Here is a 20,692-nt window from a genome sequence, read left to right on the forward strand (position 1 = left end):
GGTACACTATGGGCCGGTTTCACAGACAAGGCTTAAGCCTAGTCCTAGACTAAAACACATCTTCAATGGAGATTTTACATTGATGGCCGGTTTCACAGACAAGGCTTAAGCCTAATCCTGGACTAAAAAGCATCTTCAATGGAGATTTTACATTGAAAGTGTGATTTAGTCCAGGACTAGGCTTAAGCCTTGTCTGAGAAGTGTGATTTAGTCCAGGACTAGGCTTAAGCCTTGTCTCTGAAACCGGCCCTAAATGGGATATCCGTATATGATGGGTTGGTTGTATGTTTGTTCACACATCAAATGGTCCTGTAATCTGAGTGTTGGCTGACTTTATGAACTTAATTTACAGCATGGTTACCTAGGCTTCACTGGTTTACTAAGTCATGATGTGCATAAACAACCAAGTGTTATTGATTAGCAGGTTATATATATATATGCCCTGTTTTAAGTTAGGTGAGTTTAAGGAAACGAGATGAGACGGACTGATTTTTATCCCTCAAACAGTTGGTGTACACTGTACAGTATGTAAACCTCTGGGATACGGACGTACTTGAATATTTGCCTGATTTCCATTAAGTCTCTGGGTACTAGTCATAAACCCAAACAGGCACAGCTGCGAATGCAGTTTCCAAACTCGCCTGACAAATGGATGCACCGCCCCTTCCTTGTCCTGTAGTAACCCCAGCCCAGCATATCTGCATCGTGTGTGAGAGAGGAAGTGTGTGTGTGTGTGTGTGTGTGAGGGGGATGGGTAGGCGAGCCCACAGCAGCAGCATCATCATCATAAGAGAGGAGAGAGGAGAGAGTAGTCCTCCAAACAGCACATCATCCTCCCTCCCCCTCTTGCATTCATTTGGCTCGCATGACCATATACGGGGGGACGAGTCTTGTGGTGTGAGCCGTTCTAGCCAATGAGAAGGGACGTAGTGTTGGGAATCTCTAGTGGGGGAAGAGTGAGAGGATGTCTGCGTGAGAGGGTGGGGCTTTGGGGGAGGAGGGACGAAACTGGGAGTTTGAAAATGAATGATATGTTAAACAGTTGTAGACCAAGAGTAAGGGCCAGCACATTTCTGTCTAGAGGCACACTGACTACGGGAGGGCTTTGGTATAATAGCGTAGCATTCCAGAGAACCGGCTAACCCCCCGAACTGAACATAAGGAATCCGGAAGAAGGGTTTTGTGACCAAGGATGCACTGTAAGTCCTCCACATTTTTTAATTCATGCCCATTTTCTCACCTGTCACAATCTGAGTTTAGTGGCAACAGCTTTCGTTTATTTGGGGGGGTGGAGGATTATCATCTTTTCTGTCTAGGCTACACGTTTGGCTTGTCAGAAGGTATGTTTCGGGCCATTTAAAGGTGTGGTGCTGTGACTTTTGGAGGTTTCTATGCGTCCTCAAATGATTTTTTTAGTCCTGTGTTGTGTTAACTATAGAACTGTCTCTTCTGGCTTAGCCTATTCTGTTGAATTGATTCAATATTTTGTCATTGAGTTTTTTGGGCTCATTCGTAACCTTCTACATAGCCTTTTCTGACATCTTTACGGGTTAGGGTTGGAGGGTTGATGGCAAGGATGAGCCGTGTGTCTGGGCTATGTGGAGAGAAGGGTCTGCCTGGGTGAAGCACCCAAAATGTCCCTATGGAGATACTCCGGTGGGGCAGGGCAGGGCGGAGGCAGAGACACAGAGAGTTTTGATCGCATTACTGAGGCTAAAGGCTGCCAGTATCACCAGCTGGGTGGATGGATGGAAACACCGGTCATCCCACTGGGAAGGAGGTTTAGGCAGTAAGAGGCGATCGCCATCTGGTATATAGAGGCACTGAGACAGACAGACAGACCGATTTTATGTTGAAGTGTCAAGGGCATCTGGAACAAGTCACAGAAGTTTTGGGGTATTTAAATCCTGGGTGTGGCTGCGTAGGGGGAGAGGGGAGCCCCTTGCTTGGTGTTTCAGAGAGACGCCCAGTTTTTGTGTTGTGTTTTTGTTTTTTTTGCCTGGGGGGGTGTGGGGGGGTGGGGGGTGATTGTTGTAGCAGCCCAAAGCATTGGATACAGTCTGTTGTTGTATTATTTTTTGAATGGACATCATTATGCAGCTGTGTGTGTGTGGAGCCGGGGACATACTGTCAGGGGCAGTAATCCCCTCTTAATTGCGTGGGATGCAGATGAGATGCAGTGACCGGGCGCTGCTGGTGTGAGGAAGGCTTAATCCATCTGAGCGCATCGGTCCTGGGCGCCGCTTCACTGGGGAACTTGTCAACAAGGACGCTAAAGCGTCATCCTTGAGACGGCTCTGGAACAGTAGCTAATGAGTTGAAGTGCTCCTCGGGGGGGGTGGGTTAGCGGGGGCAAATGGGTGGTGTGACACTTCACCATCCAAATGAAGGACAGGACCACAAATCTCACTAGAAAGAGTCAGGGCTGAGGTTATTTAAAAACCCAAACAACATGTTTACATTGGTCTGTTTGGTTTCCTCTGCTCTGTGATGACAGCGTGTGGGAGGTGAAGGTGACGCTGCTGTCATTGGTTTGGCTTTCTGACACGGGCCCCGTCACCTGTCTCATCTGAACATGTCGGAGCTGCAGCCCGATTGATCCAGCCTCGAACAGGTCACATGACGTCAGAGGAGAGGGAGGGGGGGAGAGAGCGAGGCAGGGCGGGGGTAGAGCAGGTGAGGAATGGAAGATGGATGGATTCCAGCTTCTGAAGTGGCTTCTAAAGATGAAGAATGCGGAGCTCCCCTCTCGCGCTCTTTTCACATTATTCCGGGCGTGTTGAGGAGTCTGTTGTGTTGTCACGGGTCCCCTTCCCCCCCCAACCCCAGTGACAATGGCTCTGAAGAGGCCCCTTTATCTCGTAGACAGAGTCCAGGGCACCCTAGGCCTGAGGGAGGGGGGGAGGCACCCCCAACCCCCAACCCCCCCTACTCTCTCCAGACCCCCCCTGGGACCGGTCACAACACTACACCCAGCCCACAGCTGTGCAGGCCTGTTGTGGGTGTGTGAATGGGTGTGTGTGTGGGTGTGTTGTCCGTGGAGAATCTGCAGCTGCTGCTGCACTTGTTGGCAAAACGGCCGAGCGTAAAATGGCAGCTATTGTCGGCGGGGTGTGTGTGTGGTGAGATCATGGCCGTGGAATCTGCCTCCTTGGGCTGAAATGACGTCAGCGGTGAGGTGAGGTGTGGTGGTGTGTGTCAAGGTTAACCCCGCCTCACTGAAGGGAACGGGCAGGTACACATCATGAACCCATGAACCCCCTTCTACCAGTTGGATCTGAGGTGGGAGTTTTTGTTCTTTTCTTCATAAAATAGGCGTTATTTTTTACCACCTTCGAATATCGGTAAACCTGTGAGGTTACAACTGCTCCACGGGAGAAATATGAGAATTTAGTTGTTGTTGGTTGTTTTGTATGAGGACAGGCCGCGGTCCTCTGGGCTCAGGAGGGTGTTTGTGTCCCTGCTCTGTGACCCCCCAGGCCGCCCCTGATTGTCCTCCCCCGGTGAGCGATGATGATAGCCCTGGCCCGGCCGCCCCACAATAGGCGGCCAGCGCGCTGTGGTATGTGTTTTCAATGCACAGGGGTGTTAGATCAACAGCAGTTAAGCGCGTCGGGCCCTTCACCAGGGGGGCTGTAAGGCACGGTGGATGGAGAGCGGCCATGGGCGGGGGTGGGGGGGTTTGCTTGTGGTGGGCGGTGGCGATGGCGGTATTGTTCTAAGAGTGCTGACGTGTTTCCTGTGCCGTGTTGACGACTGTCCACTGTCACCGCCGGGCGTGCTCCCTCTCTCTCTCTCTCTCTGTCCCCTCTCTCTCTTTGGGTAACTGCCCGCGGACTCCCCGTCAACAACAGGGGGCCTGGATGTTCTCCGCCGTCCGGCGCCCTGTGTGTCTTTCACACTGATGGAGCCATTGAACTTCCATCACCAGAGAAAGGATGATTTATGAGGGGGGGGGGGGGGCAGATCAGGCCATCTTACGCAACCCCCCCCCCCCCCTGCTGCTGTCCCACACCAGTAACCACAACATGGTTTTATATCAAAGAGGGGGGGGGGGGGGGGGTTTCATAATAGCACGATTAGCAGCACTTGATATTGACTTTAGGTCTTTCCGTCGATTTGAGGTTGTTGACCGCAAGTGGTTTTAGTTTGTTTTGGCTGAGAGCTGGGAACTTAAAAAGGGACGCCTCTATTGTTCAGACTGGCGCTCGGTCCGATTGAGAGGATTACCATGGTGGCAGCTTGTTGTGTTCCTGGGTCACGCTCCCCCGGGCTCGGTCCCAACGGCTCGGTCTTAAGCACTCAGCCTCTCGTAAAAGCCACGTTTGATAACGCCACTTGTTGTCGCCGTGCTGCTAGGGACTCTTAAACCTCCGCTGTGAAACAAAAAAAGAACCTTCCCAGATTTGACAACAATCTGTGTGAAACCAAAGAGCAGCAGCGTACACAGTAGTAAGTCGAGACAATGTTTGGTTCCCTGAGTGATTCCGCAGGGCCTGAAAATCACTGTAGAGAGAGAGAGAGAGAGTGTGAGAGAGAGAGAGAGAGTGTGTGATGTTTATCCAGGAACAAGAGGTTGGCGGTGACTGGAGAGGCAGCAGCAGCACTTTGTCGCGGTCTCGTGAGCTGCCTGCCTCAGGTCACATGTTGACATGACATGTCTGTTGTCCCACTGGGGCGGGGGGGGGGGCGGCGAGGCAGGCGCTCTGGTCTGGAGGACTAGTGCTCTTTTGAGTCAGAGGTCACTGTCTCCAATGGTTACGGTGGGTGTGTAAGGGGGGGGTGGTCAGTCATGTGGGTGATGGGTCAGTCATGCGGGTGTGTGGGTGTGTTTCAAGTCACGTGATCAGCCATCACTGACCCTCTCTCCTGTCTCTGTGTGTGTGTCCCTCAGTGACCGTGTGTGAGCCCGCTGCAATGGCCTCCGCCATAGTAATGGACCCCCCGAGAGACGCCAGCTACCTGCAGTCCTGCGGCGCCGGGGACAGCATCGCCTCGCTGGAGGACGTCACCGTGGACTCCACCGCCAAGTACGTACCTGGACCCCCCCCGACCTGTCCCCCCTGACCTGTCCCTCCTGACCTGTCCCCCCTGAGACCTACTACTCACTGTCCCTCCTGTACTGTCCCTCCTGTACTGTCACTCCTGTAATGTCCCTCCTGAGACATCTACTGTCCCTCCTAACCTGTCCCTCCTGTACTGTCCCTCCTGAGACATCTACTACCCCCCTGTACTGTCCCTCCTGTACTGTCCCTCCTGAGACATCTACTTCCCTCCTGACCTGTCCCTCCTGAGACATCTACTACCCCCTGACCTGTCCCCGCTGTACTGTTTCCCCCCAGTGTCATTAAAAATAAAGGCCTAGATTACTTGTTCCTGCTATGACTGGTGGATAGATGATTCACTACTTTTGGATAAAGGCGTCTGCTAAATGCCATAAATGTCAAAAAGTACCTGCTGCCGTGGTATGAACTAAGCTCAGGGGTATTATGTGTGTTGTGTGTGTCGGCTGAAAGACTTGCGTCACACAGGAATGCGGCTTATTTAAACAATGACATCCAAACCCATTACTGTGTTACTCACGACTGCCACGTCTGTGTCATAACACACTGACTTGTGATGGCAGGCAGATCACACATGTGGACGTCACATGAAACAGATAAATGCCCGGTCGTAAAGGCTTAGAGAAAGGCCCGCGATGGAAGCAGGCTTACAGTGGCTTCGGAACGTTTTCAGACCCGCTTCACTTTTTCCCCCACATTCGGTCGTGTTTATCGACTCCGTTTAAAACGGATTAAATAAGAATTTGCCATCAATCCACGCACACAATACCTCCAGAATGACAGTGAAAACTCTTTTTTTAGAAAGTAGATTTAGGCGATTTAAAATGTAAATACGGAAAGATCGGAATACTTTCCGACGGCACTGTTGTTGTGGAACAGCTTGCTGGTGTCGGAGAGACAGAGAAGCTTTTCCCCCCTCTGACACTGAGGAGAAGGCTTCCACAGACTTCCTGTAAGACGTGGCAGACAGACAGACAGACAGCAGCAGGACTGGGACTCCAATTATATCCTGGTTGTTTCCCCCCACAGTGAGTCATCAGAGGAGGAGTCAGCCGGCGAGCGGGAAGAGGAGCTCATCGCCATGCCTACAGAGATCCCCAGTGAACAGAGTACACACACACAGTCAGGTAAGACACACACACACACACACACACACACACTGGACACACAAACATCAGGTTATACGTTACGATACAATTGGGGATGAACAGACACAAAATGGATGAGACACAAAATGGCTAACACGTAACAGTCCTTCACGGTAAGCGCGTAGGTAGAAGGAACAACAACAGTGCATACACACGGCGCAGAGGTAAACCAGATGAATTGTCTGAGGTGAACTTCACCCGATTTTTTGAGGAAGCGTGTCAAAGGGAAGTGGGCTAAAGTCTACACGGGGGCCGGTACGTGTCAACTTCCCTTTCCTGTCTCTCACTCTGGCTGACACCGGGCCAAGAACATTCAGTCTCTCTCACTCCCCCTGTCCTCTCACGCCTCCCTATAACCCTGTTTATTATTATTATTATTATGTGCTGCTTTTATATCCAAAGTGACTTACACCGCAGTGAGTGCGTACACGTTTTCCAGTGTATATATATATGGTCCCAGCGGGAGTCGAACCCACAACCCAAGCAGTTTATAAAGTCTCTCACTCCCCTGTCCTCTCTCACGCCTCCGTATAACCCTGTTTATAAACTACTTGTCACGTCCCCGTCCCCCCCAATGATATTCATGAACTTGTATTGAATCCTTATTTCACAGTGTGGAACCTGGTATTACTCGGGGACAGTAAAACCCCCACTGTTGCTTTAAACCAAAATCAATGGGACACCCCCCCCCCCCTCCACTGCTAGTTCATGTGAAGTGCATCCCAGGTCAGGACCCCAGCAGCCCTCCTCCCTGACCCTGGCCGTGGTCGCTAGCCTGTTGACGACCACTACCATTAACAGTGTTTCGGTCATTAAATAAAAAAAAAACACACACACACACCAACGCTGCCAGAACGTTCCACCCCCCCCCCCCACAGAGACGGACGGTGTTTACAAGAGAGATAACACGGCGGCCATGGCAACCGAGGTCACATGACCACGTCATTGTCTCGTTGGTCTTGTCAGTTTATAGGGGTGTGTAGTAAACACAGCGCATTGGGAGAGAGTGGCGTCTCCCTTATCTAAACAAAGCTTCAGATAATGGAAGGCTTTTATATCTCCCTGCTGTTCCTGCCATAAATGACCTTTTTGGAAGCGGCTTCTAAGAGCCGCAGTCGTCGTTTTAATACTGTAAGCTCTGTGTTCTGCGTCTGGTCTAATGAAGTCTGCTTTAAAACGCAGTTTATTTGGGTGGATAGTTTTTAGGATGGCGAAGTGATTCGTGTAGTGTGACGAACAGCCTGAAGTCAGCCTCAGAACTACTGAACTGTTTTAAGTCTCCTTCCCTGTAGACACCACCTAGTGTGTGTGTGTGTGTGTGTGTGTGTGTGTGTGTGTGGCGTGCGAGACTGGCCGGGGTCAGCACTTCCCCAGTGCCCCTGGCATCCCACCAACACTGCAGACGAGCGAGAGAGAGAGAGAGAGAGAGAGAGAGAGAGGGAGAGAGAGGGAGGGGAGAACGAACGAGCGAGAGAGAGAGAGAGAGAGAGAGAACATTGGGAACAAGCTTCAGAGATTTAAGACCCAATCGGAGCAGCCTCTCCCTCCAGTTCACACAGATCCCTGAAGAGGACCCAGTCTCATTTGTGAGAGTGCCAGTGTAAGCAGCAGGCAGGCTGTTCACACTGATTCGGTGTCAAAGGGGTCTTGGTGCCATCTGACATATTGATTGGTGTGTGTGTGTGTGAGTGTACAGCCGTTGGGTGCAGGGCCATTTACTGTCACTGCTATCCCAGCTCTCTACAATCAGACTCTCTGGCACAAGTCGTCTCTTCTCAATACCCCCCACTTTCACCTCCCCTCGCTTCCATAGAAGACTCTCTGTTTTTTTAAACTCTGCCTCCACCCCCCCACCCCCACCCCAGTTTCTTCAATTGACTTCCGTGAGTTTAAGAGTTCTGGAATGTTCTGGAAAGAGTTTGAATGTCCAAAAATATCTTGAGTTCTATTAGCGGAGGTATCCATCTAGAAGAGTGGAAGCTACATGGACCCTCTCGTTTTGGTATCATCAGAGAGAGAGAGAGAGAGAGAGCGGGGGGGGGGGGGAGGGAGAGAGGGAGGCCTGGGACATGGGACACTATCTGGGGAATGTCCAATATTTTTGACAACGTGTGTAAAACATCCCCCCCCCCCCCCCCCACCCTCTCTCTCTCTCTCTCTCTCTCTCAGTGAGCGCCCAGCGCCCAGACTCCCTGTCCCTGGTGGCGGCGGCGGCGGGGGAGGAGGTGGTGTCGGTGGAGCCGGGCCTGTGGACGGCCCGGGGGGACGGAGAGGTGAAGCTGAGGATGGGGGCGCAGGGCCTGGCGGCCGAGGCCCCCCTGACGGTGGACCAGATGTTCTCCTCGGCCGTGGAGCGCTTCGGGGAGTACACGGCCCTGGGCTGGAAGGAGGGTGACCAGCAGAAGACCCTCAACTACCGGGACTACTACCAGGCCTGCCGCACGGCCGCCCGGAGCTTCCTCAAGGTGAGACACGGCACACAGACGTGGTTACAGCACACAGGAGTAGATGGAGGTCCATTCAGAATCGCTTTTTACTTCCAAGTACACAAGCTTACTGTCCCAAGTACACGAGTACAAATCTTTGTCTTTCGTTCCTCAACATTGACATTGCAGCATTCAGATACAGGAACAAAATCACTACAGTAACACCCAAACACCAGCGTGTGTGCTGTTTGGTCACTGCCCCCCCCCCCCGGCCCTCATGACTTTTATTATTATCTGTTTTCATTTCATGGAAAGGCCAAGTTTCAGAATTGGTACATTTGACCGGGTTACCGTGGTTACGAGCTTAGTCATAGTTTTCTCTGACACAGAATGTCACAGGGTCGAAAAAGCACTCATGACTTATTTCTGTACAAACGTCGATTGCACAAAAATGTTTTCATAAAGTGTATTTGGAAAACGGTATCACAGTACAACAACAAACCAGGCTTGATAAGACCTTTATTGTTACCGTGGGTAACAGATAAGGAGGCCTTGGTTTTACAATAAGCAATAGGTATCGCATTATAAAAAGATTAAGATTATGACTTAACAGCGGGGGCTAGCTATCATACGTTTTCAGATCCCGAATCATAACAAAGAGCTTATCCGAGAAACAAGAAGGTTTCTCACAACGTCTCGGTGACGCCAAACCCGGGCCGAGCGCAACATAATGCTCTGCTCTCATTCAGAAATGTGCCGTTGTTCTGAAACCCAATAAAAGAAACACAAACAATCCCCTGACAAAAGTGAAAAGGAGAAACAGCGTAGGATGTGTGTCCTTAAAGAAGAAGAAGGAGGGCTGTGTCCACTTCCCCTCCTCTGGTGATGGTGGGCCGTCCTGACCTCAGACCAGTGTGTTTAACCCCTCGGCAGGGTCACTGTGTGGTCACTGTGTGGTCATAGTGGCAGGCGGAGGGTGAGTCCAAATGTCAGCCGTGTGGGCGAACCTGCTGCTGTGGGCAGCCTCTCTGTACAGGCCATGCTATTGTTTATTGTGAAACCCTACACACACACACACACACACACACACACACACTGTCCAAAAGCAGGGGGGGCCAGGACTGGCTCAGACCCAGGGGAAGACGATTGTGTAATTGCACGTACGCTCCGGTACACACACACACACACTGAACTTGGCCTCCATTCCGAATGAGAGGAGGGACGTCACAGTCTCTTATCAGGTGACGACGCGTTCTAGTCTGCATTTACACCCACACACACGCTCGAACGTGTATATTTCGGGCAGCTGTGGCATTATATTTCCAACCACACGCCTTGAGTTTCCAACGTCTCACTAAATGTTATGCGTGCCGTGGCCTGCTGTACTGAAAGACCCTTATGACCTTATTACTAAAGATTGTAATCGTCACCGAGCTTCAAGACGGTGGTGGTTTCCATCTCTGACTTACTGAATATATAATTAGTATTCATCAAGAAATGAAACTGTAGAACACTGTCTGTCCATTGTAGTCCTCTAAGTTGTGATGATGATAGACATTTTTACTGACTGTGTGTGTGTGTGTGTGTGAACAGCTTGGTCTGGAGCGCTACCATGGGGTCGGCATCCTGGGCTTCAACTCCGCTGAGTGGTTCATCTCTGACATCGCCGCCATTTTGGCTGGGTAAGTCTCTGCGCTCGTCTAGTCTGACTGATACTGACGTGTGCGTGTGTGTGTGTGTGTGTGTGTGTGTGTGTGTCTCATACCAAAAGTTCCCTGCTCACTGACGCGTGCGTGTGTGTGTCTTGCAGTGCGTGGTGTGTTAATAAAACCCAAGACATGAAATATGAGTCTTGTCAGAGCAGCACAATGTGTGCCCTGTGTTCAGCACCCAGCCTGTTGGTTGGTTGCACATCTTAAAACACGATGACGGATCTCACAGGTGTGACTTAGCGAGACGGCTCCCGCCTGCAGGGTTTCATCAACGTACCTGCAATCGCCTTCGGGCTGTTTTTATGCTTTTTTAATAGACTGTCTAAGAAGGCTTCAGTGGCATAACGACGTTACATAAGAATGTTCAGGAGGTCGGCAACACCCCTCGACGACACTCGAGTGCCGATTAGACGTCGGTGGTGTCGGTCGACAAAGCATCGATGACTTTGATCCGGTCCCCAGATCTGGATCCGGGCTTTCGGTGCCCGTTCCCATTCTGGGAGTCTCAGAACCTCGGTGCTTTCTGGTGAACCAGCCCGCGTTCATACCACTTTCAAGCGGAAACCCACAACATCAACCTCAATCCTGGTTCCAGATCTGTACAGTGTTGTGTCTGTACTGCTCTGACTGTGACGTGTGTCTCGATCGACAATGTCTCAAAACGCTTGCTTTAAACTGCGTACAGATCTGAGAGAAACCAACTCAACATGCACCATCTAGTCCCAAACCCCAACACAGCAGAATGCCATCAGAGACCTCAACATGAGTTGCTCAGAAGGCGCCACCGCTGTCTTCAGTGTGGTGTGTGTGTCCTATGTTCAGGGATGACTGAAACTAGTTATGCAACCAACCATCTGTCATCTTATCTCTAGTCTCCTGTACCGCCTCTCCACTGTAAATAATAATAAAGAAACCTTAGAAAATTGAAAATAGAAAAGGTAATCCTTCCTCCTCCTGGCATTGTGACTGCCAAGTTTTTGCAAGATAAAAATAACCAAGCCTGGATTCTTCTGTCTTAGCATAGATTTTTTAATTGTTATGATGACTGACGTATAGATCATTGACTTACGTAAGGCGCGTTGGATAAAGGCGTCTACTCAATGTCAATAATGTAAATGTCACTCTGAGCGACAAAGGAACATTCTGCTCGTTAAGTCCCTTTCGCTATGCCAGATGTTTTTTCTGTGTCGCTAGCTACTGCACAGAACACCTTCTGAGTTTCTCTCAAACCAGTTGGTTGGCATTGCACACTAACTCTCCTCGCTCTTTCCTGCTGTGTCGGTTGGCGTGCACGTCCTCCCACTAACCCTGGTCTCTCCTCTCTCTCCTGCTGTGTCAGTGACATGCACACTGGTCTCTCTCCTCCTCCCACTAACCCTGGTCTCTCTCTCTCTCTCTCTCTCCTCCTGCTCTACCAGGGGCTTCGCCGTGGGCATCTACACCACCAACTCCCCGGAGGCGTGCCAGTACGTGGCCGAGAACTGCAAGGCCAACATCCTGGTGGTGGAGAACCACAAGCAGCTCCAGAAGATCCTGCAGGTAAAGAAGCACCAGAGGGAGGGTCACGTCGGAGGTGTGGTGACCCGGGGGGAGATCTGGCTGTCTGTCTGTCTGTCTGTGTGCAGGCTCTCTCCCCCGCGGCGGTACGCCCTCTCGATGGTTGTGTAGCTGCTCCGATATCAAAGAGCCTTAGATGAAGCAGTGCGTCAGGGGATACCTTGTTTCTTCTCTCCTGCCTCTTGTTTTATTGTTGTTTTTATGTTCAGCAGGAGCAGCTAGGAGTTGCATTCAATGCGTGACTCGTGCTATATAGATACAGTTTGATTGAGTGTGTGTGTGTGATTCTCGTCCCAGGTGCAAGACAAGCTGCCACACCTGAAGGCCATTATCCAATACAAAGACGAACTGAAGGAGAAGCTGCCGAACCTCTACACGGTAGGACGGTCATGGTGGAAGGCAGATCAATACAGCCTTTACCTTTACCTGAACCTTCACAGTACCTTACCTCAGTGTTTCTCAACCCTCTCCTCGGGGCGCCCCAGCCGCAGCACATATTTGATTTGTTCCACCACCAGCTCACCTGATTCAACTAATCAAGTACAAAGCAATTATGATTTGTACTTGATTAGTTGAATCAGGTGTGCTGGTGGTGGAACAGATCAAATATGTGGAGCAGCTGGGGCGCCCCGAGGAGAGGGTTGAGAAACACTGCCTTACCTAACAGTACCTTTCACTGTCTTAATTCTCTCTCTCTCCTAATCTGAACACGGTGTGTCGTCTTCTTCTTCGTCCGACAGTGGGCGGAGTTTATGGAGCTGGGCCAGGAGGTGCCCGAGGCGCAGCTCGACGACATCATCGCCACCCAGAAGCCCACCCAGTGCTGCACGCTGATCTACACCTCGGGGACCACGGGCCAGCCGAAAGGAGTGATGCTCAGCCACGACAATGTGAGTCTTGAGTGTACTTCAATAACCCTGCACCCTCACTGCTGCTAGACCCACAGTAGCGTGTGAAAAAGGGGAGGGGGCTGGTCGAGGTAGAAATCGGAGGACGGGGCTGGTTGGAATGCGTGGAATGAGGAACAGGTATCGCGTGTCCATTTCCCGCCTGGCCACTTCCTTTTTCCCCCCATTCCATGCGTTACAACGAGCCCCGTCCTCCGATTTCTACCTCCACCAGCCTCCCCTGGTGCGCAACCACAGATAACTCAATACTTAATCTTGGAAGTCATATACAGTCATCAACGGTATCTTACTGGGGTGTAAAAACTAACTCTAGCGGCCATATACCACTGGAAGTCCCTATTCACGATCAACCTTTGGAGTGTGTGTGTGTGTGGTATGTGTGTGTGGTACGTGTGTGTGGTACGTGTGTGTTACATGCGAGTGCACTGTGATGTAACATCTCCCCCCCCCCTCCTCCCCACAGCTGACATGGACGGCGTGCGCCATCAGCCGCCACGTGCGCCTGGCGGAGGCCACGGTTGCCCAGGAGACGGTGGTCAGCTACCTGCCCCTCAGCCACATCGCCGCCCAGATGGTCGACATCTTCGTCACCATGAAGGTCGGGGGGTCCGCCTTCTTCGCTCAGCCGGACGCCCTGAAGGTGAGGGGGGGGCCGTGTGTGTGTGTGCGCTTTCTTTCTTTCTTGGGTGTTTTCCAAGTGTAAGAAGAGTCTTTATTTCCTCGTGACCTGAGATGACGTCTGTATCGGTCACGCGTTCTCTCATGTAATCCAGTTAAGAGGAGAGGGTTATTAAAAGCCTTCTGACACCAGTTCAGATGAAGCCCTATGGCCTACGTACAGACACACACACACACACACACACACACACACACACACAACAACACTGCACTGTTTGGGAGTTATGCGTCGCCCTCTTTCACCCCGTTAAGTGTTAGCTATTCCATAATGAAACAAGCCTTTTGCCCTCACAAAGAACATCTCATATCGGCTGCCAAACCGAGTGTGTGTGCACGTGTGTGTGTGTGTAACAGCTGAAGCGAGCTCTTCTCTGTCCCCAGGGTTGGTTGTGTGTGTGTGTCTGTGTGTGTATGTGTGTGTGTCTGTGTGTGTGTGTGTGTGTGTGTGACAGCTGAACCAAGCTCTGTCTCTGTCCCCAGGGCTCTCTGGTGAACACCCTGCGGGAGGTGCGTCCCACGGCGTTCATGGGCGTGCCGCGGGTCTGGGAGAAGATGCAGGAGAAGATGAAGTCGGCGGGCGCCAAGTCGTCCACGGTGCGCAGGAAGGTGGCCATCTGGGCCAAGACCGTGGGCCTGCAGACCAACCTCAGCAAGATGCACCAGTACGTCTGCCTCCGTGTTGTTATAGTGTTGGGTCAGGACTGATCCAGTAGTGTTTAGGTCATGACTGATCCAGTAGTGTTGGGTCAGGACTGATCCAGTAGTGTCTAGGTCAGGACTGACCCAGTAGTGTTTAGGTCAGGACTGGTCCAGTAGTGTCTAGGTCAGGACTGACCCAGTAGTGTTTAGGTCAGGACTAGTCCAGTAGTGTTTAGGTCAGGACTAGTCCAGTAGTGTTTAGGTCAGGACTGATCCAGTAGTGTTTAGGTCAGGACTGATCCAGTAGTGTTTAGGTCAGGACTGATCCAGTAGTGTTTAGGTCAGGACTGACCCAGTAGTGTTTAGGTCATGACTGATCCAGTAGTGTTTAGGTCAGGACTGACCCAGTAGTATACCTTGACACACACACACACACACACCAAGAAGTGTGAACCTTTTGTTTATGCACACGGTTTGATAATGGCGATCCATTTTTATTCAAAGCTCCCATCACGAAACCCAGTTAATAATTGAAATGTCACGCAAACATGGCTTGGTTATCGCTTTGTAGACATAAGCACTAGCGAAGTTGGAAGAGTTTTATAGAAGTTAAAAACCTCTCCCTCCCCCCCTCAGGAACGGAGCCATGGCGAGGAAGCCCATGAACTACCTCCTGGCCAAGAAGCTGGTGTTCCAGAAGGTCCGCAAGGCCCTGGGTCTGGACCGCTGCACCAAGTGCTACACGGGCGCCGCCCCCATCACCAAGGACACGCTGGAGTTCTTCCTGAGCCTGGACATCCCCGTGTACGAGCTGTACGGCATGAGCGAGAGCACGGGCCCCCACACCATCTCCCTGCCCGAGGCATTCCGCCTCACCAGGTACTGAGGCTAGAGAGACGGCTGTCAGTCCCCAGGCCAAGACCCTCCTGCACCCCAGTCGTATGTCAGGACCCTCCTGTCCCAGTCTTATGTCAGGACCCCTGCCCCAGAACCCTGCCTCCTAGTCTTGTGTCAAGAGCCCTGCCCCAGTCTTATGTCAAGAGCCTGTGGAATGGGATATACACCCTTGTTGACACCCCCCCCCCCCCCGCAGCATGTGCATGTGTCTCCCCTTGTGACTGTCACCCGACCTTCCCCCCCCCTTACCTGGGCCGGTTTCCCAGACATAGATTAAGACTTAGTCGTCTACTTTCTTCTTCTTTTTTTCTTCTATCTGACCACATTATCACTCGTGGGTATGTCTGATGTGCTACATTAAGCTCTGGAGGTCAGTTAGCAGAATGGCTAACACGGTGCCTTGACTGCCCAGTCACCTTCAGACAGCCCCCCATCTCACTGATGCTCCCCCAAGACTCTCCCCTTACTCCTTTCCATGTCAAGGATGTCAATACTTTCTTTTTTTTTAATGTATTTTTTATACATCAATCAATCAATAGTGAAAATATGACTGCTCATCTGTTATCAGACTTAGCTGAGGTGCTGGACCTGAAAAGTATCAAATAGAGTGGGAAAAAGCAGCATCCGCACACTCAAATCTGGGCAGAAAAATCATTATTTCATTGCAAGCTTTGGGTCATAGACCTTCTTCAAGCAAAAGAAACCCCAAATATTGAGGTGTGCTGTCGTGTGCTTGCTCCTTTAACTTTGTTTTGCTCGTTAACTGCTCCTCCTGAGACATCACTACTCACTGCGTCTCCTGAGACACCCGCTTTCCCCTTTACTGTGTCCCCTATGACTTCTACTGCCCCCCTTGTACTGTCTCTCTGTTCTCCAGTGTCTATATAAAAAGAGACTGCCAATGGCCCCTGGCCTGAGCTAGATTACTCTTCCTGATACGACTGGTGGATTGATGATTCACTTCTTGCTTAGTCAAATGTATTGATTGTAAGTCGCTTTGGAATAAGGCGTCTGCTAAATGCCAAACATGTAAATGTAATGTAATGTAATGCTCTTCGCTCCTTCAGCGTGGGGAAGGAGATCCCCGGGGTGGAGACGAGGATCCACAGCCCAGACGAGGAGGGCAACGGAGAGATCTGCTTCTGGGGCCGCCACGTGTTCATGGGCTACCTCAACATGGCCGACAAGACGGAGGACGCCCTGGACCAGGAGGGCTGGCTGCACTCTGGAGACCTGGGGAAGCATGACCCGCAGGGCTTCCTCTACATCACCGGACGCATCAAAGGTACGCCTGGCTGGCTGTCTCTGTCTGTCTGTCTGTGTCTCTTTGTCTGTGTCTGTCTGTGTCTGCCTGCCTACAAACACTACCGCCCCCTTAGCTTTCCTAAGCTAGAATATCCCTGCATCCCAACCTAGAGAAAAAACGACACCCGTCTCTCTAGATCCAAACCCCGTCTCAGTCATCAGAACAGAGGCTCTAAGCAGACTGCAGTTCTATTGAAGCCCTCCTCTGTCTGTCGAGTGGATCATCATTTTCTCATTGTGTGTGTGTGTGTGTGTGTGTGTGTGTGTGTGTGTGTGTGTTGTAGAGCTGATCATCACGGCGGGCGGAGAGAACATCCCTCCCGTGCCCATCGAGGACGCCGTGAAGGAGGCGGTGCCTCTCATCAGCAACGCCATGCTGATCGGAGACAAGCGCAAGTTCCTCGCCATGCTGCTCACTATTAAGGTACAGTAGGTTACTGTGTGTGTGTGTGTGTGTGTGTGTGTTAAATATTAACATTTACAATGGCATTATAGTCATTAAGGAGACACTCTTATCCAAAGGGATTTTACAATAAGTACATTCACCTCAAGTAAGTGAAATAATTAAACCTCACAAGCACTGCTTGTAGTACTTCTACTTTATAGAAGTCTATAGTTGTAGAAGTCTACTTTATAGAAGTCTATAGTTGTAGAAGTATATAGTTATAGAAGTAGAAGTGCCAGAAGCAGCCAGAGGCCCAGAGGAAGGGAAGACACACTTTTGTGCCGCGCACCAGAGCCAAAATATGCACCCTTGTTGACCCCCCAGCGCAAGACTGTAAACACAGACTGTTCTAGAATATGATGTCTCCCCTTGTGACTGTCACCCGACCTGCCCCTCCCTCTCTCCCTCACCTAGCCAAGACCTCTGACACAGTGAACTCAGTTTACGTCAAGAGAGTGTTGTAAGCGAGTCACGCTATTTACTTTTTTACAAGCGTTTTGTTCGGACCACGGACGTTGCATCGCGGTCTGATAACGGGTTCGGGGCGGGCCGGTATATATCGGCACCGGCACTTGGAAGAGCATCTGACAGAGAGGAGATAGGGAAAGGTTATCAGATGTAACGTCTAGCTAGAGATTGTGCCACTCTTGAGATAGCCGGGCCTGTGTAAACAGCTCATCACTGATGTAATCACAGCAGAAGACACAGCGAGTTCATTGTCCTAATCGTTTACTGAAATGAGAAGATTTCTCTCAGTCAAGAATATGGCAGACACGCACTCGTTTTCAACTTCCGACGTTAGTTCACCACTGCCACCTTGTGGGCTGTTTGATCAACTGCAAGCCTTTATTCACCGCAAGTAATTATTTTTGTTAATGATACCTTTTATTCACATTCCAAGGTATCTGTTAATGGCGTTGATGGCAAAAGAAAAGGAGTAATAGTAGAAACTAATAGAAAGTCGCAAGGCAAGTTTATTTGTATAGCACATTTCATACAACAGGGGCAATTCAAAGTGCTTTACATACATTACATTATTAAAATACAGCAAGCATAGTAAGAAAATAAAAATGACAATGAATAAAAGCAAATATAAGAAGTAAATAGATAAACATTCAATAAAACAATAGTTTATGGATAAAAAACAGACCCTGACTGTGGGTATTTAAACATGAGACTAACGCTCCCTCCCTCCCTCCCTCCCCCCCTGCAGTGCCAGGTGAACGGGGACACCGGGGCGCCCGAGGACGAGTTGACGCCGGAGGCTCTGGAGCTGTGTAAGAAGCTGGGCAGCAGCGCCAAGCGGGTCTCTGAGATCGCCGGCGGGCGCGACCGCGCCATCCACGCCGCCATCCAGGAGGGCATCAACCGCGTGAACGAGAACGCCGCCTCCAACGCCCAGCGCATCCAGAAGTGGACCGTGCTGGAGCAGGACTTCTCCATCACCGGGGGAGAGCTGGGTGAGTCTAGGGGGGAGGAGGAGGAGGACCCAGGGGTGGACTGTCTGTCTGTCTGTCTGTCTAGTACTGTGTATTGTTCTTCACTCCTGACGTGTGTGTGTGTGTGTGTGTGTGTGTGTGTGTGTGTCTTACTCAGTCTGCACATGAACACACCTGACTTAGTTGATCAGTTGTGTCACTGTGGCTCTAGACTCACACGGACTCTACCGCCCCCTGGGGGCAGGAAGGAGGAACTGTGATGTGTATTGATACAAAGTAGGAAAAGTATCTGACTCTGGATCAGGGGGATAGGAGCAACTTGTACCCGCTCTGTGGAGCATTCTCTCACCCTGGCCCGTTCTGGTCTGTGGTAGACAATTAACTGGATCTCCATCTTCCTCTCTCCCCTCCCTCTCTCCCCCTCCCTCTCTCCCCTCCCTCCCTCTCTCAGGCCCGACCATGAAGCTGAAGAGGCCGGTGGTGATGAAGATGTACAAAGAGCCAGTGGAGAACTTCTACAAAGAGGTGGTGACCCCAAGCACCCCCGACAACCCCCTGCCCCCAAAATAGAGCTGGGGTAATAACCCCTGCAGAGCAATTCAGAGAGCTGGCACAAAGACCCGCAGACAGAACAGTCTCACACACACTTATATCCACAGACATACACGTATATGATACATACATACACACACACACACACACACACACACATACACACCTCACCTCGTACAGCCAACCAATCCCTGTGCAGTTACCGTTTCTCTCCTGTGAATCTGTTCGCTAGCTTTCTGCTTTGGTTATCGGGTTTTGTTTACATTTGTGAGTGTTGTACAAAAAAAAAAAGAAGAAGAGGACAAATCTATGATAAGCCATTGTAAGATACCTTTATGATTTATGACAAATGAATTATTGCATAGCTGGTTTCAACTATTTATTTAGTATTATTGTGATGAAGATCAATAATATGCAATAGATGAAGTACAGTTGTATGAAGCGGCATTGTTGATGTACTGTGATTACTTGAGGCTTAACGGCATAGATTCCAAAAAGTCAATAGGACATGCTAGAATTTTGGGGTTACGTTTTGAATAAGACGCACCTCTCAAATTTATTTATTGTTTTCATTTTTGCCAAAGTCAACATTTATTTGGGCCACGTACACTTAAGATGTGGATGAATTCTACTTTTTTGTTTTTGATAACCATCTCTCTAAAGTTGTCGTTCACATCCAGAGTCTCCTGGCCTGAATAAGGAAAGATGCAAAAGAGGTGAATTGACAGGGAAGGAAAACACTGAGACTCATATCATTGTCCTATTTATTATTGTTGTACCGTTTTTGCTCTGCCTTGGTCTGGTTTTAGAGTTTTCGATGAAAGTGAGTCGTTGTGTTGCAGCTCTATCCAAATCGTTCGTTCTGTGCAGCTCTACAATAGGATTCAGTCATCGAGTAGTCCTGGGGATGGCCCAACGGTAGATGAAGTTGTAGAGATGAAGTTAAAGTCTTGGGCTATAAGTCCACAGCTCAGAGTTTAACCTCTGCATCTACACTGTCCTGCAGAGAGCATCCAAATCACTTCTTCTGAGCTGTGAAACCATATCATTCAAGCCATATATTATACAGTCGTATGTTTTTGTAATCAATGAGTTCTATGTGTTCGGATATATTGTGTGTCACATACAGCCTACGCAAATGCCTGTTCCTGTCAGAATGTTGAACGATTCTGTGTGTAGAATTGCTGTGACCTTTTTTGTTAAATTATGTAAATATGTTTTTTTGCCTACATCTGTCTCTTTATCTCTGTCTTTACTCTGAACCATTGGATTGTGTTGAATGTTTCCCCCGCCCAAGTTCTTCTCTCGTACGAGTCGTTGTTGACAGTTGAACATCGAAGTAGACTTGAAATGACAAGTGTAAACCATAGATTGGTTTGGTCGTGACACGGCCAAATGTATCTGCTACAATGTGTCTTTATGAAAAATGAACAGATAAAAGAGGAAATTTGACATTTCTAAATTGTTCAGCGAGAGTACGCCACTAAAACCAATAAGCTGTCGTATCTCAACAAGTGTGGCCATCAGCCTAGTTACACTGCAGACTCCCACAAAATGTTAATAAGCTGTGGAATGTTGAACCGGTGTCTTTTCTCTGTAACCAACTGAACACAGTAAACAATAAGCCTTTGTGGGTTATAATGCATTTTGGGCATCTTGTGTATATCTTTGCCAATCATACACCCTCTACATTTAAATGGAAAGACCTAACCTCAGTGTCATGTTTATCATGAATGGAAATGCAAAATCCTTTTTTTTTTTTTGGGCCTTCAAGCACTTTTGACCACCGATGTCACTCATTTAAATACTTGAATTCGAAGAGTAGAGTGTCATCATTAGATGTCCCTAAGAACCCATTTGTGACACTTGTACATAGGCGTATTACTGCGAACAACATCCTCACATTGCAAAGCGGATGGTAGA

General features: G+C 49.9%; 1 protein-coding gene across 1 annotated transcript; it reads left to right on the forward strand.

Moving 5' to 3' along the window:
• Positions 1-1,101: 1,101 nt before the first annotated feature.
• acsbg2 (acyl-CoA synthetase bubblegum family member 2) lies at positions 1,102-18,787 on the forward strand (the record flags this gene model as incomplete). Its single annotated transcript, XM_080536191.1, has 15 exons — positions 1,102-1,199; positions 4,895-5,030; positions 6,093-6,190; positions 8,381-8,676; positions 10,231-10,319; positions 11,768-11,888; positions 12,204-12,284; positions 12,647-12,796; positions 13,278-13,454; positions 13,973-14,154; positions 14,768-15,010; positions 16,096-16,313; positions 16,618-16,757; positions 17,992-18,238; positions 18,669-18,787. The coding sequence occupies exons 1-15, from the start codon at positions 1,193-1,195 to the stop codon at positions 18,785-18,787; spliced, it is 2,304 nt and encodes a 767-aa protein (XP_080392317.1). The 5' UTR covers positions 1,102-1,192.
• Positions 18,788-20,692: the final 1,905 nt, after the last annotated feature.

Source organism: Nansenia antarctica, assembly GCF_963989245.1.
Source record: "Nansenia antarctica genome assembly, chromosome: 7".
In the NCBI taxonomy this organism is placed as follows: Eukaryota; Metazoa; Chordata; class Actinopteri; order Argentiniformes; family Microstomatidae; genus Nansenia; species Nansenia antarctica.